Source organism: Podarcis vaucheri (genome assembly GCF_965113315.1).
Source record: "Podarcis vaucheri genome assembly, chromosome: 2".
Classification (NCBI taxonomy): domain Eukaryota; kingdom Metazoa; phylum Chordata; class Lepidosauria; order Squamata; family Lacertidae; genus Podarcis; species Podarcis vaucheri.
In genome coordinates, this window is record NC_138760.1 from 6501485 (window position 1) to 6523893 (window position 22409).

General features: G+C 45.3%; 1 protein-coding gene across 11 annotated transcripts; it reads right to left on the reverse strand.

The window, feature by feature from the left end:
• Positions 1 to 909: 909 nt before the first annotated feature.
• On the reverse strand, positions 910 to 20265 carry NACA (nascent polypeptide associated complex subunit alpha). Of its 11 annotated transcripts, none has more exons than XM_082205325.1 (11): positions 20127 to 20265; positions 18413 to 18484; positions 15586 to 15702; positions 13520 to 13600; positions 9003 to 12434; positions 6591 to 6676; positions 5359 to 5436; positions 4560 to 4706; positions 4167 to 4295; positions 2232 to 2354; positions 910 to 1031 (listed from the first exon to the last, which is right to left on the reverse strand). In XM_082205325.1, exons 2-11 carry the CDS (start codon positions 18480 to 18482, stop codon positions 1017 to 1019), a joined length of 4278 nt encoding a protein of 1425 aa, XP_082061451.1. In that variant the 5' UTR covers positions 18483 to 18484; positions 20127 to 20265; the 3' UTR covers positions 910 to 1016. The 11 variants fall into 11 exon arrangements, with proteins under 11 accessions (XP_082061451.1, XP_082061448.1, XP_082061455.1 ...); XM_082205322.1 differs by having other exon boundaries at positions 15586 to 15717; XM_082205329.1 differs by having other exon boundaries at positions 9003 to 11780; positions 15586 to 15717; positions 20127 to 20263.
• Positions 20266 to 22409: the final 2144 nt, after the last annotated feature.

Consider the following 22409-nt stretch of genomic DNA (forward strand, 5'->3'; position numbering starts at 1 on the left):
GTGGGCCACACGTTGCCTTGTTGCACAGGGGAGAGCAAGCCCAAAATGTGATGCCCTCCCTGCCCTCCCAAAGTAATATGCCAGTTTTGGGAAGGAGGCAAGAAGCTCGGGCTGAGTCCTAGAGCCCTCTCCCACCTTCTTCCCAAAGCTGGGAAAGCACTAACCACGCTTTGGGAAGGAGGCAGGACCACCACTCCAGGACCCTGACAGAGCCCTCATGTCTTTGGGACAAATACTGGACCCTGTTCTAGGGAATATTTCCTAAAACTTCACTTTCCACCAGTTAATTCTGCACAAATAGAAAAGAAGGGGAAAAACCAGGCAGTGTTTACATAGTAGTGCTAGGCACCAACCTTCCTAACAAAAACAAGTATTTTGAACATGCAGTTATTGTACTGTTTGTAACGTAATGGGTCTGTTTGCCTGTGAACTTTGGATGTACATTAATAAGCAGTGATAAGTGATGGCAGGATCCCAAATATGAGGTAGCATTTGCTAAGGGGATTACACCAACCAAAACCTCTCACAGTGGCAGAAGTCGTTCTCTGGGATCAATGAAACAGAACAGACTGTTCTTTGCAGTGTTACTCAATTTCCCCCAGCACGAGTGCCTGAATAAACTGTTTAAAACAGGCAATTTCTAAACTACAAACACTAGATCTAAGAATAAGCGTCAGCTCTTCAGAGCCAGGAAACAGAACAACACATACTGTATCTCTAAAGGAGCATTAATATCAATCTCGAGTTTTCTGATATCCCAGCGATTCAGGGAACTTGAATTAGTAGAATCTTTTCAGTAAATAGACAAAAGTAATGGGAGCATGCTGGCACCAGGATCACAAACCACAACTAATTGTTTCAGTTTGAGTAATTGAATGTGTTGTTGACAACTAAGAAAAAGATGTGTGAAACCTTTGAAACCACAACTTTTATTAATTGATAGAAATAGTACAAATTTAATTCAGCTGCAATTTACTCTCCTCTGAAACAACCAAAAAGTTCCCCTTCCTGGGTGGCTACATCGTCAACTCCTGGGGGGAAAAACAGAAAAAAAAAAAGAGAATTAGAAACTCTGTTTTCCCATAGGTGATGGGATGTGGAAGTGCTGGGTATTTTACCAGTGGGAAACTGGCCGACTGTTCATCTATCCTGCACAGCCAGATGACCTTGGGGGGGGGGGCTATTGTTATGGCTGCCTGAGAATTAAGATGGAGAGGATGCAGAACACAGCAGGCGTAACTCTAGCAGAAGATAAAGTAATCAGATGAGGACAGGCAAATAAGTGCCTGGTTCCCAAGTAGTTGCCTAGGATATAACATTGAGAACTGATGCATTTATGTTCCCAAAGGACAGACAAATCTGCACTAGATGTTTCAAGTGGTTTCCACTGAGAAGATTTGTCCTGCCTCCTGGAACCTTGGGAACTGCATTTCTGTGACGAAGCCAGCTGACACCAACCAGACACTTCTCAGAAATTTTGCAAAGCTAAACCATGGCAGTTAAATCTGTTTGTATGGTATACCTGATACATTTGATCTTATGCATTAGAGCAGTTTTGTGTACAGTACCCACTGACCCACACACGCCTATAAGCAGTTGCTGATGTTCCATTGTTCAACATACATATACCCTGCTCAAGATCACAATAAAAAAATATCACTGGAAAAACTGTTTCATAGTAAATGCCATCTGTAAATCCAGTTGTCCAAGGCACACTGTTGCAAACGAATCTTAGTAAATACTAAGCTATGTTTAGATATACTTGAAAACATAGGTGTTAAAATGCATTGTGTTGCATTTGACTTTTCCAGGCATCCTTTCAATGCTGAGGTACTGTATTTTTTGCCCTATAGGATGCACTTTTCCCCCTCCAAAAATGAAGCGCGCAGCTTCGGCATCGCTCTGGCACCCGTTCTGGGGGCTGGGATCGGGGGAAGCTCGGGCTTCCTCCGCCCCTGCCCCCTGGGGGGGGGATAATTTTTTTCCCCTTTCTCCCCCCCCCCCAAATCTAGGTGCATCCTATAGGGCGAAAAATACGGTAGTTACATGTTATAGTCACCGATGAAAAGCAGCTGCAGTGGGGCAAGAGATAGAAAACAATGCATTTCCAAGAAATGGATTAATCTGGTGGTGAAGTGATGACATAAAATGGCCATGAACTTTTTGCCATCCGTTCTCCAGGCTCTGGGTCCATGGGCCCTATGATAAATGTCACTCAAGCAGGAACTTACCATAATAGCGTTTACAATATCGTTACTGTTGTTCTTCAGGGCGCGAACGGCTTTTGCCCGGGAAACATTCGCTTGGGACATCACTAATTCGATGTCTTTCACCTCGACACCAGTCTCGTCAACCTGGATGGGGAAAGATAATGTCTCAGGACAGTTGTTCAAGTAGGAGAGAAATGGCATGGATCCTTAAAAGTTAAGGATCCATTCAACCTAAGGTTTACACAAAAGCCACAAGATAAAGCAGGCACAGTGAACCCCAAATTATTGTTAAAGAGTCCCTGGTAAACTTGAAAAACTCACCTGCGCTTTCAAATAGAAAGGAAGAATAGATTGAAACAGATAGGCAAGTGAGTGTGCTCTCTACATATGCTTAGAACTCTAACCCCACAGCTTGATTTGGGCTCTGTGTCTGCCCACACCAAAGAGCCAATAAAATGCAAGCCTGGAATGGTAATGAATTTCTTTTGACAACTGCCCCTGCCTGTTAGGCAGCTAGATGTATGCCAGTTCATTCCACAAGAGGACGTTTTCTAAGTCCAGTGCAAGTACAATTATAGTCACTGGTATTCTGTGTAAGACATCCATATCATTAATAGAATGTTTGTATCAAAAATGCATCCTCAGTGCCCATGTCACTCCTGCTACCTGCCAATATCTGTGAGAAGAGAGCAGCTGGCTCTATTATTTCTATAAGGTAAAGGTACCCCTGCCCGTACGGGCCAGTCTTGACAGACTCTAGGGTTGTGCGCTCATCTCACTCTAGAGGCCGGGAGCCAGCGCTGTCCGCAGACACTTCTGGGTCACGTGGCCAGCGTGATGAAGCTGCTCTGGCGAACCGGCACCAGAGCAGCACACAGAAACACCGTTTACCTTCCCGCTATAAAGTGGTACCTATTTATCTACTTGCACTTAAGGGTGCTTTTGAACTGCTAGGTGGGCAGGAGCTGGGACTTAACGACGGGAGCTCACCCAGCCGCGGGGATTCGAACCGTCGACCATGCGATCGGCAAGTCCTAGGCACTGAGGTTTTACCCACAGCGCCACCCGCGTCCCATTATTTCTATAAGTGACACCAATTACAATAGTTTGGGGGCAGGAGAACCTAAGCAGATTGCTCATTGGGAATACGATCAAGTTCCCCTCCCCAAATTCAAACAGGAAGCTGGGATGATGGTAAACAAGAGACTGGGTGCATAACAACTCTCCGTGACTGAAGCAGGTAAGAAAAAGTTGGGTGTGTGCACTGGTTTCACACTCGCCTGGTTTGAATATAATGCTGAATTATGGTTTATTAATCCATGGCTTAGCATAATGAGCAACAGTTTATCAATACATGGCTTAGCATAATGTGAGAACTCTGTCCACTATAAGCAAACCATAATCTGAAGCCACAGTATATTGTTGGGTTATGGCATTATGCGGGAACTTACAATTATGCCTTAACCATGGATGGTCTGGCCACTCCATCCCAAGCAAAGGCACAAATCAAGAAGAGCTGGAAAACAAGCCAACCTTTGGAGAAAGAAATCATGGCTGGGAGTTTTGTGTGCTGAAGGCCACTGCGGCACTTGTGGGGATTTTAAAGGGAGGAGAAAACTTCAATGAAATATGCAATCTGTTTGGTATGCACCTGCGGATACGAAGGAAGCTGAAAGCTCACAAGACGAAGGCAGGGTGTTGGTTGGTTAGTGCAGGCTGCCCTATAGGGGCACTAAGAATAATGAGACCACATGGAGCACTGAGCTGTACCCTTCATACCCACCTGAAGAACCGTACTCTCCCCACACATCAGAAATCAAGAAAGTCCTGATGAGCAGGAGAAGCTCTTCCTGTCTCATTCACCAAGGCAGACATTAAAAAGACCAACAGCTCTGAGTTGGCCATGAGTGCCAGTTTCAAGGCTGAAATTGCTTATGCAGAAAGTACGTGGCATACCTCTTCCTCTTCACTCTCCTCTTGTACAGTGGGAGTCTGTGTGTTTTCCTGAATGTTTGAAACGGCTTCTCCTTGCACTTTGAATTTCTCTGCAGCAGCCAGCTGTGCTTGCTGTGAGAGATCTTCAATCTGTTAGAGATGGGTGAGAAAGAGAGGTCAGTGAGGCTGTTGCAAGTGAAGTAAGTAAGCAAGCTACACAGAACAGAATGGAGGACTCAACGAGCACTACTGACAAGAACGACCAGCATTTCCAGATATAGACCCCCCGCTTCCCACTCCAATTTTAGAACTCTTCTCCCATTCCAGTGGCAGAGAAACTACATAGTGCAACTGTCCTGTTTTTCAAATTGCAAGGCCCCAAAGTCTAACTAGATATTCCTGAGCTTAGCTCACCTTTGCTTCACCGAATACTATATAGGTATCTGATGCAGGACTTTTGTAGACATCGGGCTTGGTGATGACAAACAGGATGTTCTTGGATTTCCGGATTGTAACCCTGGTTACACCTGTGACTTGACGAAGGCCAAGCTTAGACATTGCCTTAAAAGCAAAGGAGAAATAATTTTTTGGGTGGGTGGGTGAAGCAGCCACCGAGTATGAGAGCTAAACTAGTCATGGCAAGAACCTGGCTCTTTGGTTTATAGAAAGTCTTTCTAATGGTGCTAAAGCTACTCCAGTAGTGCAGCAGGCATTCTTTCCTCATTTGATTAACAAAACAAAAAACCTTTCCCAAAAAGCAAAACCAGAACTAGTATCCATTCCTAGCTGTGTCACTAACTGTTACAGAATATTTACTCAAAACAAAACTTCTCAAAATACAAAAACAACAACCAAAAAACCCAACCAATTACTTTGTGTGTTTGGGGGATGCACGTTTGTTTTTGTAGTTTATGAACAGGGTTGGGAGAAAAGCATAGAGGAATGGGTCCATGCCTAACTATGTAGTTTCCCTAGAGTTACTTCTCTCCTCCTTCGCTGCTTCTGTGAATGAAGGATGACATTTCAGAGAAAGAACAAATAGGCACATAGATCAATCCCTTTTGCTGGTTGCAATAAAATAGGCTCTGGAAGAACATCCCAAGGAGTATGCTAAAATGATTATAGGTAAGTAATTGGGGATAAAATGCTTGAGTAGTTATTTCCTCCCCAGGCTGAATTGGCAAAACATCAGTCATTTCCAACTTCATTTTACCTTCCGGGCTTTCTTTTCACTCCGACTCTGTTTTGCTTTGCTAACTGGTTCTTCATCTATTTCAGCTGCTGCTGCAAGCTGCAAATAAAAAGACCCAAAATGGAGTTAAAGGGATGCCCAGCAGGAAGTCCCCCTCCCCAAATACATTTTCTGACTGAAGATTTATTGTGCCCTCTTTCTACAATGGAAACGAGAGAACAGTTGTATATGCACATGCCCATCTACCCTACCAGTCCTCCAAATCCAAGCAGGGAGGGCCAGATATTTGCAAAACATGCCAAAGAAATCACTCCACTCCCATGTACTAGCATAAATTCATATACTGAAGTACATTATCTATGTGCCAAGTTAGGACCACAAGAGCGCACAGAAAGGTGTTCCTTGTGGTTGTCCCATGATGTTAGAATTCTCTTCCCCTGGAGACTCACCAACCAAAGCCTATGTGCCTTACAGAAGCAATCTTAACTGATGACCAGATATAGAATAACATTCAAAAACCACAGTTGAGTAACATTGCAAATAAAACAACGCTAAGTAGTGAGCAAGCTTTGGCACTCTTCACAATTGTTATTCAACTTGGATTAAACAAAACCAAAAGGCTTACTATCCAGAGAAAAGGCTGGAGCAACAGAAAAACCCAAAGATCTCACAGCAATGGCTATTCTCCATATTTTGAAAATAAGTCCAGCATAATTCAGTAATTGCTTCCTTTTATATTTTAAAAATACAAAGGAATAGTCCTTGCTGTTTCTATGTCCCAGTAGGACCTGAAATGTTTTGCTCTTACAATGCCCTTCAATCCATCATAAGATGTCACAAACTGTAGACTTTGCGAGCTTTTTCACCACAGCAACTTTCCTCTTGCCTTTCACTATTTCAATTATAATCCAGATTGAACAAAAATTACGGAGAATTGTAAAAAGTGTACATTTAACAATACTTGCTGTTTGTTATTATTGTGTAATTTGCTTCTTTGTTTGCTTTTTCAAACTTGGGATTTTAAACACAGAATTTCAGACTGTGCACTCACTACCTACTGGTCAGAAGGCAAACGATCCTAGGACAAGGATGCTTGTTAAAGTATGTGTGGCTGAACAAAGCACACACAGTAAATGGGTGTGCTAAGCATCCTGGTGTGTGGCTTTTTGCACATTGGTAGCTCTTCAACCTCACAGGTTTTGTGGCCCTGCCCCGGATGCCAATTAAATGCAGCCCAGTTATTTGCTTCTCACCTCTGTCCGATGTGTTGTGGCATGCGTAGGGTCATGTTCTTCAAGTTCTGGCACTGACTCATCGCTGTCAGATTCTGTTCCAGACCCTGCAAATACAAATGTGTGCAATCCTTTTTTCCCCATTTTGGCTTCAGCTGGGTGTGGCAGAGAAGCCCAGGGGAAACATGAAAGGCTTTGCCAACTTGATCATGCAGATTTTATCTCCCTTTTATTGTGATAATGCACATCAAGAAACTCATACCAATCCAGAAAAGTTACAATTATCTAGTGGCAGAGGCATTTATTCCCAATACAGGTAGCAAAGCAAACGACACAGAAAGAATGCAACCTACAGACAAATGACTTTGGAATGGAAGTGCTTTATGTTATCATTTTTAAAAAAATGTTTAACAGGCCATTGTATTTTAATATTTTGTTGGAAGCTGCCCAGAGTGGCTGGGGAAGATGGGCAGGGTATAAATAATAAATTATTATTATTATTGGCTATAATATTTGTAGCAATAGAGGTGGCTTTGAGCTTTGCTCAGCCTGGGCTTCAAGACAGTGGATATAAAACACTAGCTCTTTCAAAGATTAATTCAGGTCACTGCCTTCAGATATTACTACTAGAAATAGGTCTGTGTGTATGGGAAAAGGCGAGGCAAAAAGACTTTTTTAAAGTTTTGTTTCAGCTAAAAACAAATATTTGGGAAAGTGTGGGTATTCTAGGCATGCTAATATTCGTTGTAGTGTATGAAGAGAAAAGTTCCTGGGGGAAGGATCTTGCTTACATTTTTAGGATTGAGATACTACTTCTACATGTAGGAGAATTGGCAGCTGAGCTCTGGCTTAATTCAATGGTTTGAGATTAGGAATGTGTTCCAGACTTGCATACTCTCTGCAGTTATGTCTTTCCCTTCCATGATTTGTGATTATGTCTTAATTGGGCTATCTCTAAGTAGGGTTAGTCAGGATAGTTATGAGATGATGGGTCTTTATAGTGTGCTGGGTGTCATGACAAACTGTAGTTATTGCAAAACATGGAAAGGAAGTAGAATGCTCAATGGGGGGAGGGGAGGGAGGTGGAAGTTGAGGAGCCCATGGCACATTCCCAATGACTCAATTTAACTTTGTTAATTCCTCGGCTTTTTAAAATAACAAAACAACACAGATTTTAAAAGCTCAGTTCTGAAATAGTGGCCTGGATATGCTTCACCTCAAGAACCTAGAATGAAGTTCACCGCTGTCTTTTCGAATGATACCCACCCGTGTCCTTTTAGGGCTAAGTGACTGTGATGTAAATGAGAGGGGAAAAATGACTGACCAACAATTGTGAAAGGAACAAAATATATCTATAGAACACATTTCCTAGAACAAGTACAACTATTTTCTCACTTGCCAATGAACTCAGCTAATTCTAGTTTATGTAATACTCTAGCATCTTTCCTAATACAGTGGAACCTCAGTTTTTGAACGTTTCGGAAGCCAAACGCCGAAAACCCGGAAGTGAATGCTTCCATTTTCGAATGCGCCTCAGAAGTCGAATGGCTTCTGCAGCGTGTTTTTCCATTTTTACCATTCACTTTGCTGACAGCCCTTTGATTTTTGAACGTTTTGGAAGTTGAATGGACTTCTGGAACGGATTATGTTTGAAAACAGAGGTTCCACTGTATTTGCATATGCACCAGACCACACTGGTAGCTAGGCAAAGCCTCACTTATTCTTCAATTTAGGCAGATGTTTGATTTTAACAAATAGCATGCATCTTGTTTAATGTGTCTTTAATAGAGAACTACTGCCAACATAAAAAAGTACATTTCTGTGTAACCCCACCCCCCAGTGCAAGTACAAATACAGACAAAGCACAACTGAAGTGGATAGTGGACACTGCAATTTCTTCCAGAGTCTGGATAAAACATTACACAAGAGTTGGCAACACATGCTAAATCTATGAACATCTCACTTAAAGCACTTTTAATTAACAAGATATACTAGATGTCCAATCACAAGCCAAGTACTAGGATTGGAGACAGAGGACTGCTACAGTGCTACAGAAAACAAAGCTGTGATTAGGGTTTCTAGGTTAGTGCTATTCCAGAAATACCAGCCAAGGCAACATTGATGTCACACCCTCAATAAGACATTCACAACATGCTGAGCATGTGAAGTGACTCTCTCATTTGTGCCGTACATTCTTGTGCACAAGTCTTGATTCCAACACAAAAGGAGTTTTCAATTGGCTCTGACCACAACTGGTTACAGCTCAGCTTGGACTTACTTTGGCTTCACTTCTAAAAACTACTTTTCTAGACTAACAAACAAAGCAAGGAGCCCAAGGGAGGAAACTTGGGACCCCTCGCCCATACAGACAGGTTAGTATTCAGTGAGCAGTCTGTGATATCCATGCACACAGCAAACCAAGGAGGCAAATACCCTTATCATTCTTCAGGACAGGCTGTTTGGCAGGAGGAGGAAGAGGAGCAGGAGGAGCAGTTGCTGGGGCCTCAGCAAGGGCCACAGCTTGTTTGGGAGAGAAATCCACCAGGATTGGCTGCAGAGGTTGCTCCCCAGCAGGCACCTCTGGAGGGATCAAGGGCGGCAACTCATCGTCTTCAATGACAGCAGAGACAGGGGTGGGGGGTTTGGGTGGCATTTCAGATGCTAGACCAGATGCAGGTGAAACTGGTGATGGCTTAGGAAGCACAGCAGAGGGAGTTAGCTTTTTTACAGGGGAAGTAGGAGGTGGCACAGGGGAAGCAGGATGAGTGAGACTGCTTGTAGCGGTGGCAGAAACAGAAAGATCAGCAGGTGCAAGAGGCAAAGGCGTTGTTTTTTGTGGAGGTGCCTTATCCCCAGCAGAGCTGGCAGGGACCTGGGACACATCCATGGGCAAGGCAGCAGAGCCAAAAGGGACAGCAGAGGCAGGGGTCACCAGAGAAAGAGGGGCAGGAGTGCTTGGGGTGGCAGAGGATGTAGAAGCAGCCAGTGGGGAAGTGGTGGCCACAGTGCCAGGAGCAGAGACAACAGGTGACACTGGGGAGGCTCCTGAGCCAGAAGCAGAAACAACGGGAGACTTAGGGGAAGCAGTGGGGGTCACAGATACAGAGGAGTCTACAGAAGGGCCTTTGGGGCCAGCTGCAGAAGTTACAGGGAGAACTGGAGGGGCCACTGAGGGAGCTGTTGAGGGTGCAGGGCTAGAGGCAGGCACACCTGGGGAGACAGGGGGAACTAAGGGCTCAGGTGTAGCTGCCAAAGGAGAAGCAGGTTTTGCAACAGGCACTGCGGGTGCCAAAGGGGTCGGAGCAGGCACTGTTGGGGCCACAAGAGGAGTTACAGGGGCAGGCGTAGGACCAGAAGGAGGCCCTGCTGGGGCCGCAGGGCCAGGTGTAGGTGTCAAAGGAGATGCAGGTTTTTCAGGAGGCACTGGCTTAGAAGCAAGCCCTGCTGGGCCCACAGGAGGTGCCAGAGGAGGAGCCACAGGCTGGGATGAAGAAGGAGAAGGTTTCATTGCTGAGCCTGTGGGGGCCAGTGGCTTAGGAAGGGTCCCTGCTGGGGAAACAGGACCAGAAGTAGGTGACAAAGGCGAAGTAGGTTTCACAGGTGGCACTGAAGGTGGAACTGGCTTAGAAGCAACCCCTTCTGGTACTGCAGGATGTGCCAAAGACCCAGATGGGGGCACCAAAGGAGGAACCACAGGTCCAGAAGCAGGTTTCAGAGGTGGCCCTGTGGAGGGAAGTGGTCTAGGAGGGACCACTGCTGGGGCCACAGGTCCAGAAGTAGGGCTCAAAGGACTAGATGCAGGCCCTGCTGGGGTGACAGGACTAGATACAGGCACTTCTGTTGGGGCCATAGGAACCGGCCCTGCTGAGGCCAAGGGACAGGAAGCAAGAACCCCAGGAACAGAGACAGGTGCCAGAAGAGGAGCCATGGGATGAAAAGCCACAGGGCAAGAAGCAGTAGATGCCATAGGTGGAACTGTAGGTGCCACTTGTTTGGATGCAGGTACTTTTGCAACCACAGGAGGGGTTATGGAGCCAGAAACAGGTGCCAAAGGAGGAGGCACAGCTTCGGCTAGAGGTGCCCCAGGTCTAGGGGGAGGTCCTCCTGGGGCCACAGAGCTAGAAGCAGAAACAGAAGGGGAACCGGGTTTCACAGGTGGCACTGCAGATGCCAATGATCTAGGAAGAGACCCTGCTGGGGCCACAGGTCCAGGAGGGGGTGCCGAAGGACTAGAAGCAGGCCCTGCTGTGGTTAAAGGACCAGGTGCAGGTGCTGATGGAGGTGGTGGTTTCACAGCCAGCACTGCAAGTGCTTTTGGCTTAGATGCAACGTCTGATGCAACTATAGGAGGAGTTACACATCCAGAAGGAGGTGGCAGAGGAGGAGGAGCCATGGGACTAGAGGCAGATGCCCCTGGAGTCACAGGGCCAGGAGGAGGAGCCACCGGATCAGAGGTTGGTGGCAAAGGAGAAGCTGCGGGTGCCAGTGGTTGAGGAACGACTCCCACTGGAGCATCAGAAGATATAGGTCCTGAAGCAGTAGCCAAAGGAGGAGTCACAGGACTAGAAGCAGGCCCTGCTGGGGTTACAGTGGCAGGAGGAGGGGCCAGAACAGGGGCCACAGGCTGAGAAGCAGGCAGAGCTGAGGTTAGAGGGCCAGAAGTAGGTGCAGGAGATTCACGTTTCACTGTTGGTACTGCAGGTGCCAACAGAATAGGAGCAGGTACTCCTTGGGAGACAGGAGGGGAAATAGAACCAGAAACAGGTGTCAAAACAGGAGTCACAGACTTAGAAACAGGTGATACGGGACAAGAAGCAGACCCCACTAGGGCCACAGGGCCAGAAACAGGTGGTGAAGCAGAAGCAGGTCTCACAGATGGCCCTGCAGGTAGCAGGGGTGCGTGAGCAGGCCCTGCTGGAGCCACAAACACAGGGCTAGAAACAGGTGCCAGAACAGGAGCCGCAGGCCCAGAAGCAGGTTTCACAGGTGGCCCTGCAGGTATCAGTTGTCTAGGAGCAGGCACTGCTGGGGACAAAGGAGGGGCACCAGGGCACACCACAGAAGCCAAGGGGCAGGAAGCAGGTGCTGCAGGGCCAGCTATAGGTGCCAAAGGAGGAGTCACAGGGTGGCAAGCAGATCCCACAGGTGGCCCTGGGGGTGCCACAGGACTAGATGCTGGCACTGAAGAGGCTGCAGAGCCTTGAGTAGTCACTGCAAAGGGTAGAGGAGAAAGAGGTGCTGTAACAGAATTATTGGGTCTTGAAGGAGAAGCAGGTGATATCATAGTGCTATGAGGCTTTGGGACTGTGGGACTGACAGGAGAGCTGAGAGGAACTGTGCTTGATACCACAGGGAGAACAGTGGGTCCAAGGACCAGAGGAGGAGAAACAGGAGCAACTGGGAGAATGAAAGGAGCTGGAATAGGACATGATGGCACCTGAGGAACTGGGCCTGCAGATGTTGCCAGTGGTGGGCTCACAGGGGTAGCTGGATGAGCTGAACTAAGAGACCCAGAGGAAATTACTGAGACTGGGGCAGAAGCTACAGGCCCTACTGTAATGCTGGGAGACAAGGGGATAACTTTTTGTGCAGCATCAGCCAGATCCGGAGGCTTCAGGGGAGAGGAAGGAATCTGGGTCACCACAGCTGGGACACTAGGAGGCAAGGCTGAGCCAGGAGAAACTGACATTGGGAAGGAGGAGGAAGGAGGAGCCACAAAGGAGAAAAGCTGCCCAGGTGAGGCAGCAAGGTCAGTAGGTGCTAGTGGAGTACTGGAAGGACAGAGTCCAGCAAGGGGAGAGTTAGCATCATGGGATGAAGAGGGAGGGGGGGCAGCGCTAGATACAGAGGAGCCGGAAACAGCAGCTAAAGGAGATAAAAAGTGAATCAATGATGAAAACATGGAGAAGAAAAAATGAATTATCTACAGCCACCCACATGGAAATGCATCTCAGTTACCTGTGAGGTAGAAATTGCTGTAGCCGCTGTCAGAAAAAAGTATCCACAGTGTTTGTATGCCCCACCCCATCAACTAAGGCTCTTTGTATAGCGCCAATATTCCGCTGGAGGACATGTGCAGGATCAAGTCTTTTGAAAACACGTGACAGTGCACAGGCAAGCCCGACATACTTGTCACCACTCTCACTGGATGTCTCACTACATATCCAACTCTATTATCCAGATATCTGGTTGGGCACCCTCAACACATGCTATCAATAGAAACTCAATTATAGAGGAGAAAACAGCTAGTTCAAGAAACAAGTTGCAAAGTCTTACAAGTGGTGACATTTAATCTTCCATGTTGTGTCCGGGTACACAGATCTGAAAAGGACAATATACCAGTCTGCCGCCGCTTGAAAACTGATTTGCAGTACATGTTCCATTTAAATGGCAATGACTCCTATATGACCCAAGTTAATCTGGTTGCAGAAATGAAGCTTGGGAACATGGTTTTTCACCCACCCTGAGGTTAGGCCAATGTATAAGCAGGGGCGATCAAAGCAAGATCTTCACACAAGTCGCATGTAATTTCAAGGTGTAGCCACTGGTATCCCAGGAACCACAAAATGCCAGTATTCTTTGAAACAGATACTGAGACAGCAATGCAAGGTATCACAGAACTTTTCACACCAATTCTGTGTGCCTGTCAACAGCAAGCACCCACAGAAAAAAAATCAAACCCTCCCTCTAGTGATCTAAATGGCAGATCAGTCCATAATACATTTCCTTACATTACTAACTTTGCTAACTCCAGAGAGAAGTTTGTATTCTACACAGTAACTTGTATACGATCTATGTCAGCTGAAGAGCGAAGAATAGAACTCAGGAGTGTGACTTTAACTACTTTAACCAAGTCTTTTTTTGCTAAATACTATGGTTAATGTAACTGCATCAACACAACACAGCAAAATGTTGTTAAGGAGACATACATAGGGACTAACAGCAAATACCTGGTGTTGGAATAGGAAGCTGAGAAAAACAGGCTGCAGGTGCTTCAGAGGCACCAGCAAAAGGGTTTGGAGTGGCAGGAGCTAAATGAGCAAGAGCAATAGGTTATTAACGACAAACCAATAAGCTTGGGGCTAGAACCATCTAGAAGGTTCTATTCTCATGGCTTAGTCAAAATGACAAATTAAGTCTACTGGGAACTGCCTATCCCTGAACTAAGATGCCTTCAACTTCAGGCTTGGCATAATTCAAACCTAAATGGGACATGCAAGCTACAACTTACACAGTTAGCATCCACCCAAACTTTTAAAGCATGAGTCACTCAGCGATGTTTCATCAAAGCATTAAATGGTGGATTAACTAATCTTAAATTATATGTGTGGCCTGAGAATAGGTAGCTGCATTAGGAACCTGCAAGTCTACTCTGATGAGCAGAAACTGCTTTAAAGGAAGCCAGAAGCACACCGCTCAGTGAGATCATGCAGGGAAGAGGAGCCCAGCACATGTTATATTAATGTTGACTGCATGGGACAGATGTCCGCTATCACATGCAATTTAAGCAGAAGGATCTTAGAATTCCAGAAACAGGAATTTAAGAGCTACTTCCGTAACACTGGGATTGACCTTCATAAGGGCAGTAAAAAACAAAATGGCTATAATACATGATAAAAAGATTCTGAGGGGATCAATGGCCCCTTTTTTGTACTCATCAGCTAGACTAGGAGATGAGTAAAAAATGCTGAGAGAATTCCCTCAAATCATGGGCTGCATCACTTCATAGCAGGCCTGGGACAACCAGAATTCAAGGCACAGATTTAGCAGAAAGGTGATGAAAATGCCAGATTGAGTAAGTGCTCAGACTACACTAACACCAATTCACTACTTCAAGATTTTCCTTATTTCCAAGCTTTCCAGTAAGAATGCTAGAAGCCTCAGTTCAATGAGCGAGCTGGCTTCAATAATCATAACTGTCTCTCAGGAATGAGTTACTAAACAGTCCTTAACTGTAGATTCTAGGTCATGTTTCTACTAAGCAGATGAAGAAAAGAAGGCAAAGGAATCACTATATAATTTGTGTTGGTCACTGAACTTTAAATGGTCACTTGTCTACAGTTACCCACTACTGTGCATCAGTTCTTGGGAAAATAGGTATACAACGGGAGAGCAAAATAATGGAATGAATATTCTCTCTCTCTCTCACCCCCCCAAAAAAAGTTAAACAAGGATGTGGCAAGAACTACATGTAACCAGAAAGTTATAAGATTCATGCTAAGAAAGCTGAACCATTTCTTAAAATTAAACTATGACATTTTAGATAAAACATGATCTAGCCTAAAAGAGTACCATCAAAGTGCAGGCATTCAAACTAATAGTCATTCTAAAGGATGGCGTTTAACCCAGGGGTAGGCAACCTAAGGCCCGGGGGCTGGATGCGGCCCAATTGCCTTCTCAATCCAGCCCACGGACAGTTCAGGAATCAGCATGTTTTTATATGAGTAGAATGTGTGCTTTTATTTAAAATGCATCTCTGGGTTATTTGTAGGGCATAGGAATTCTTTCACCCCCCCCCCCAATATATCCAGCCCACCACATGGTCTGAGGGATGGTGGACCGGCCCACGGCTGAAAAAGGTTGCTGACCCTTGGTTTAACCTTTATGGTGGCTCACCATCTCCCATCCCGCAAAAAAGCAGTAATAAATCATCGTCATCATCTGAAACTTGAGATGTGACATTTCCCCTAGGTCTACTGTAAATTATATACCACAAGTAGTACACCCAGGGACATCACAAGCAAACCATAGAAATGCTTTCTTAGGAAGACCTGCATACCATACTTAACAGCTGTTAACTCTTGCAGTAGTGTATTTAATCAGCAGAAATGTATGTTTCAAGTATCTACATTTACTTATTTCTTTCACCAGAAGGAAACAAGATCTCAGCTTAAACAAAGCTGGCAGTTCTGGAGCCCTGTTTCATTATAGGGTTTTTTTAAATAAAAAAAAATCATTTTAAAAATTAAAATGAAGTGAGTTCAATCCCATCTTGCTGTTTTAACTTGAAACCTACCTGATGGCTCCAGAGCAGTCCCAGCCTGAGAACCCTTGCCTGCCACCTCAGGATTCTTGGTGGCAACTGGTTTGGACTCCTCAGTTGTCTGCATCACTTCCATGGGGACCCCAGGAACTGGGGGTAGAGTTACTGAAATAGTGTCAACTGTTCAGATACCACTCAGGAAACCCAACAGTCTGCACATGCCTCATGAGGTGATTAGCAATCAGTAGCATCCAAAATTGGAGAAAGATGTGAGTTATCCTCAGCAGCCCAGAGACAAGTGGCACCAGGACTAATAAAAACCTTAATGTATGAAGCATTATAGGGATAATCTACTCCGGAGAGGAAACTGGCAATTTAAGTTATGTTTCCTAGCCATCATGAGGATGTGGTGTCATCACTCTGACAGTCGTAACTCAGCTGACATCAGCTTCTGAATGTTAGTACTGATGTATCAAAAGCCGATCTGGGCCAAGTTTACTGCGTCACAGTGGTCATGCATGCAACCACTTCATAATGGGATAAAACGGATGGAAGTCAGTACAGGTTTTTGTTTTTTTAATGTAGCTACCACTAGCAGAGGAAGCAGTTAAAAATCTTCCCTGTTTGTATCACATTAGTAGCCAGTGCCTTTGAGGGCAGAAGGGCATATTCATGCACCAGACTGTGGTAAATATGAACAAGAAGGGATGGTGTACTGGATTTAGAACTAGTTGTATCAGTTCTTCTGTCTCCTCCTATCTTGCTTCTACATTCAGTGTGGGTGGCTCTGGAAAAGCTGTTGTGCATCTTCTTTGCCACTTCTTACATCCAAGAACCAGCAGCAAAGCTTGACTGGAGCAAAGCAAAATCTATTTGCTGTGGCCCAATAATCTCCTCACAGAATTCTGTCTAGTGTGTCACACACTTTGCCAATATCAACACTGGCACTTACAGCCACCTCTTCTCTGCAACACAGGTGTCTTGGCATAACTCTCTAATGGGCCAGAATAAAAGCTTAAAACCAGTGCAGACTTTGCTAAGATTTGGCAGGGTATTCAACACCACGACATCCACAATATGGACAGGCAGACATTTTCTGTTTGCTTCAGAGAAAAACTCCTCCATTCTATACAGCTCCATTTATTTATCCAACCGAACTTGTGTGTTTCCTCCCTGTCTAAGAGAAACTCTCACACCCCTTGGACAGAAGTCATCGCATTTACCAGTCATGCAGTGTACAGCATCCCCATGCGTAGGTGTGTGTATAGGAGAGACCCAGTCACAAAGTCATGCAGTGTTCCCTAAGCGGCAAGGCAGAAATGTAGCATACAAGGAGACCTGGTTCTCTGCTAACCAGCATCCATGATACCTTCAAGACAGATAATTGGAGACACGATACACAGGGAAGGTTTAGAGTTAGCATGTCCCAAGTAAGAAGGATGCACGTGCACACAAACACACACTTCAGAATACAATTTTTAAATGCAGTATCAGCTGAAAATTCTACTCCACTAGCATGACGCACTTTCACAGCCAACACATCCATCAGCTGTGTTATTGCCAAGTTCAGGATGCTTGGTAAATGCCAAATTATGTTGTAATCTTTTGGCTTGCAGTCACAAAACGATGATTCCCTGCTCTGTGCTTAAGATAGGAAGTGTTAGTGAGTGGATTAGAAAGTTATCCACTTGACATCTAGTAGGTTTCAAATAAACAGATTAAAATTCCTTCCTAGTCTGAGGTCCCCATTTCAGTCACACCAGAGTCACCACCTCTCCAGCCTTAAACAGTGGTCACCACAATTTGCAAAAAGAAACATGTGTCACAAAGTAATGATGGATGATCATAAGCTTAACATCCCAATTCCCAACTGTCTCACACAGGTTTAGAAATATGAAGAGGTTGTATCCTTTGGTTCTTACTAAGCCACCTGCCTCCTTCTTCCTGAAGAATTCTTACACATCAAGCCATTTGTTAACGTGGAAGTATGATTGGGAAACAAACCATGTACGGATCCTTTAAAACACACAGTTTACTCCAGCACAAAAGGCCAAAAAGAAGAAAACCTTCCCAAGTCATTAAGCAAGTATGTAGAATTTGACCTAGGTTAAGATCCTCATTTCTCTAATGTTTCATCTAGTAATCACCCAATGTTAGCATACAAACAAAAATCAGAAGCTGTTGTTAGTAGTTTTAGCATTTTGTAGTCTAAAAACCTTCAAAATGTGGTGGGATAGCAGTGTTTATCCAGCTTGTGATTCACGTCAAGCATGCTACTGCCATGTTCCAGAGAGAGACCATGCAACTCATCCAACGTGGAGGAGACTAAACGTGGTAAGAGCACAAGAGGACAATTTCAAAGTATTTATCACAATTTCTTCAAAGTCATGATAACGTTTATATGGCAAGTTCCAAGTATTTTCCACACATTGTCTCATTAATCCTTACAGCAACATTGTAAGGGCAGCCAGGATTATTATCCCCATACTGCAGATGGGGGGGGACTGAAGTTTAGAGATATAGTATCTCAGATATTGGCTTTTCGAAGGCTACACAGAAAGTTCATGGCAGGTGTAAGACTCAAACCAAGCTTTTTAAAGTGCAACTTACACATGACCTCTTTTACCATGCATTTCTATGCATGTCTACTCAAGTGAAGCCCTACTGAGTTCAATAGGACTTATTCCCTGGTAAATGTGCAAGACTGCAGTCCTAGACTCTTAGCCACTCTGCCACAATAGCCCTCAATTATTTGCAAGTTCTACCCTTCACAAATGGTTTTACCTGCTTTGTTAAACTGGCTGACTGGACGAGTTTCAGGATCCTTTCTGAAAGTGTATTAGTCATCCAAGGCACTAACCTGTCTCAGCATGAGGCTGTGGCAGCTCATGTTCTGTTGCTGGAACAGTTTCTGTGGCTTCACCAGGCATTTCTGGGAGAAGGGAAGTAAAATTCAGTCAATTTTTCTACAGAATTAGTGTAAATCATTACAGGGTATCTAACCAAAATCTTGCTTCTCTACAATCAGACTATCATGGTAAGCTACATATGAACAAATTGAAGCACTTCCTAGAGAATGAACACTGCTGCCAAGCACAATTTGTTCTAGGTAGTCACACAGACAAAAAATACATGCATTTAAAAACTTTTGTCTGTCAAATTACTTAACTTTCACCAGCCCCGATTTCTGAACTAAATGCATAGAAAACCATATCCACTGAAGGACTATTGATACAACTGCAGGAGATCTGCCCAACTTCTGTATCCATAATCAACTTTCATCCCTGAATGTTTACCAATGGGTTAAAAGCTTTTATTCCCTTCTACCCTCACCTAACCAAGTTGTATGGCAAGCAAGATTGGCATTATTACTATCAGCCATGATACCTAAATTAACCATCAATGGCAGCATCGCAGACTATTGTGAGAAACAGAAAATGCCTGTAGGATCCTCACCCCACCAAATAAAAACATCTGGTTGGCTACTGTTGGAAAAAGAGCACAGGCTTAGGTAGGCCTTTGGTCTGATCCAGCAAGGCACCTACAGTGGTACCTCTGGACGCGAACGGGATCCGTTGCGGAGCCCCGTTCGCATCCTGAAGCGAACATAACATGTGACTGCGCGTGTCGCTGCTTCTGCGCATGACATCATTTTGAGCGTCTGCACATGCGGCGAAACCCGGAAGTAATGCGCTCTGTTACTTCTGGGTCGCCGCAGAGCGCAACCCGAAAATATTCATCCCGAAGCTACTTCAACCCAAGGTATGACTGTATTTGCTTTGCTACAACTCCACCCTGCAACCGTCATGTACCCAAACCATGGATCTGTACAGCGAGATCTTCCATTCACTCTCATGCGGGAGCTTCCTTACCCGCGCACTTCCTCCTTGACAGGCATAATACGCATACCAACAGAAATAGTTTAAGTGAACGGTGGGACAAAGCTCAGCTCCCTTCATTTCACCAGGCGCTTAAGACTGTGCCCCAACACGCACAGCCCCCAACCCACTCAATGCCAACCTTCCTGGAACCCTCCTAAACAGCAACGACCCTTCTTGGAGGAGCGCTGAGAGCACCCCCTCTGAGCGGAAGGCCGGAGCCCCGCTTCCCTTGCTGCCCAGAGTGACACCCCTATTCAAGTGGGGAGGGGGGTGGCAAGGCGGCAGGAGCGGCCCAGGCTCCTCCAGGCGTCGACCTCCAAGCTCCACGGGTGAGGGTCGAGTCCAAGCGGGGCGGGTGGAGAGCCGGGTCTCCCTCCAAAATGTCTTTCCGTCCCCCTCGGCTCTCCTTCCCAGTGTTCCTTCCCTTCAGGGCCTCCTGCCCCCGTCTGCCTACGAGCGGAAGGCCTTTCCCGAAGGCCCGCCGAGGCCCTACAACTCGGGCGCAGCGGCCTATTCGCGGAACCGTCGCTCGGCCCCGGAGCCCTGCGCTCGACCCGCCCGCCAACGCCGCATCTTTCCCCGCCTCGAGCCCCTGAGCGGCCCGAGGCCGCCCCGGCTTCGGGAGCTTCCCGCCTGCCCTGTCAGGGGGCTCGCCGAGGAGGATGGCGGCGGATGCAAACGGGGGGAACTTACTGTACAGGACGAGCCGGGCGCAAGATGGAGGCAGAAAGAGAGCGAGAGGAGGAGGGAGAGCGACTTCCGGTCTGAGCAGGAATGGCTTCCGGGTCCCCGCGGGGCTGCCCCGTGCGCTGTTCTATGGTTCCGTGCGCTCCTCTCGCTGCTGCTTTTGCTTCCTTCCAGCCCTGCTCTGCCTTTAGCAAAAGCTGCAGTAAACACGAGCGCAAAGCCCTGCAATAATTCGCGGCCAGATAACGACATAAGGACTGTCATCACCCGGAACCAGGAAAAAGGAAGTTGGATAAACTTAGAATGAGAAATTCTTTTTGTAATAAATCTATATTTATGGAATTAGTGTAATACTAATGAAATATTAAGAGATGTTGGAAAGGAAGAAACTGGCTTTTGCAGAAAGGTTAAATATGGTTAATATTTAGAATTTCTAGAGATTTGAGGATAAGATAAAATTAATGAAATTAATGTAAAAAATGAAGTGGCTGAGTAATAAGGTGAAATAAGTTGCAAGAATGTTTTGATTATAAATGAAAATATGAAGTAATATTATATGAGGACATATAATTAAGGGTAAGATAAGAGGGTATGAATTTGCTGAATAATTTTTTAAATGGAATACAAAGAGGGAGGTGAGAGGAAGTCAGGAAAATAAGTAAAAGAATGGTAGAAATTGAAGGGAGGGATTTTTTTTGTATTTTTCTTTTTTTTGTTTTGTTCCTGTTTTTATGTGGAATTTTTGGTTTTGGTGTTTTTCTGTCTTTATTGCTTGTTGTTATGTCTTTTTGTTGTTGTTTTTTGTAACCTTTTTTCTTGTTAAAATTTAATAAAAATATTATTAAAAAAAAAAATCGCTGCCAGAAAGCAGGATATTCCAGCGCGGTGATCCTCAAACTGTACTGAAAATAGCCACACTTGTTTTGCGTGGCACACAAAAAGGAGAAGGGAACCGCAACTGACAATTGGACGAGACTTTTAGGAATGTGTTTTTGAGCTTGCTTTCCCCTCCTTCCTCCGCTTCCATTCTCTTCGTGTGTCGTTGCCGTTTTGGATTGTGATCTTCAGGACAGAGAACTTCTTTTGTGTTTTGGCTAAGCTGCGCTGCGAGCTATTTTGACTAAAACGGCACCATTTAAATGCTGAAAATAATCAAAATAATAGACTAACCATGTTTCATGGGCCACTGATGTGCTGTAGTAGGACTGCTGGTTTGCGTGGCTATAGCCAGGGGGCGGGGGGGGCAGCTGCTCCCCAAATCAATAAAAATAAACTAACAAAAATAATATTTTTTAAAAGAAATATATTGGGGGTTTTCGCTGTAAGCCACATTCCCGAATACTTCAACTTCTTCTCAGTTGTCAATCCACTGACCATCAGCAAATCTGAGCAGAACATGAGGAAGGTGGTGGAGTCTTCCTTGGAGCCAGAGAGACCCTCAGGAAGGGGGAGAAGGCCGATGTCATAGGGCAGCTGGAGAGATGGAAAATGGAGCCAGGCAGAGGTGTAGTGGTTGGAGGGCCGGACTAGGAGGACCTGGGAGAGTAGGGTTCGCATTTCCACTCAGCCATGAAGCTCCCTGGTGGACCTTGCGCCAGCCTAGCCATTGGGGGCCGGGAGAACCATGAAGGTCTCCTTGAGCTCCTGGGAGGAAAGTGGACTAGGAATGTCATAATAAATGATAAGAGGGGAGAGGAAAGGGGAAGGCAGGGGAAGTGTGTGGAGGAGCTGAGCTCTCTGGAGAAGACTGGCAGGGTCAATTTCCAGAGAGTCAAGGCTGTGCAGGGGACCCCAGAACTCACACTCTGCCCCCAGGAAACCAAGAGAAAGGGAAGGAATCCTACTTACAGTCTGCAAATTTCTTCCAGGAAAAATTCCCACCCTCCTCTCTAAACTAGCTAACTATCTAAAATGCCCACTCAAGCCTAACTCTGACCCCACCCCACCCCAGCCCTATGCCTACTCCTAACCCTACACCTAACCATAAGTACTCCTCTATGTACAAAATAAATACAAATTATATACAAAATAGGCACAAATGAAAAATAAAGAACAAAAAATAAAAATATTAAAATAAAGAATAAAATTAAAAATTAAAAGAATAAAATATCAATCAAATCAAATAAATCAAATAAAAGTAACAAATGAAATAAAAGTCAAAATGAGAAAATAACAATTCACTAATCCTCCACCTTATCTCTGCCACCCGCCACTAAATCCTCTCTCTCCTCCACTCGCCTCACTACTAACCCACAATGGCCACCTGCAAATCAGTGGCTTTTAAGGGAG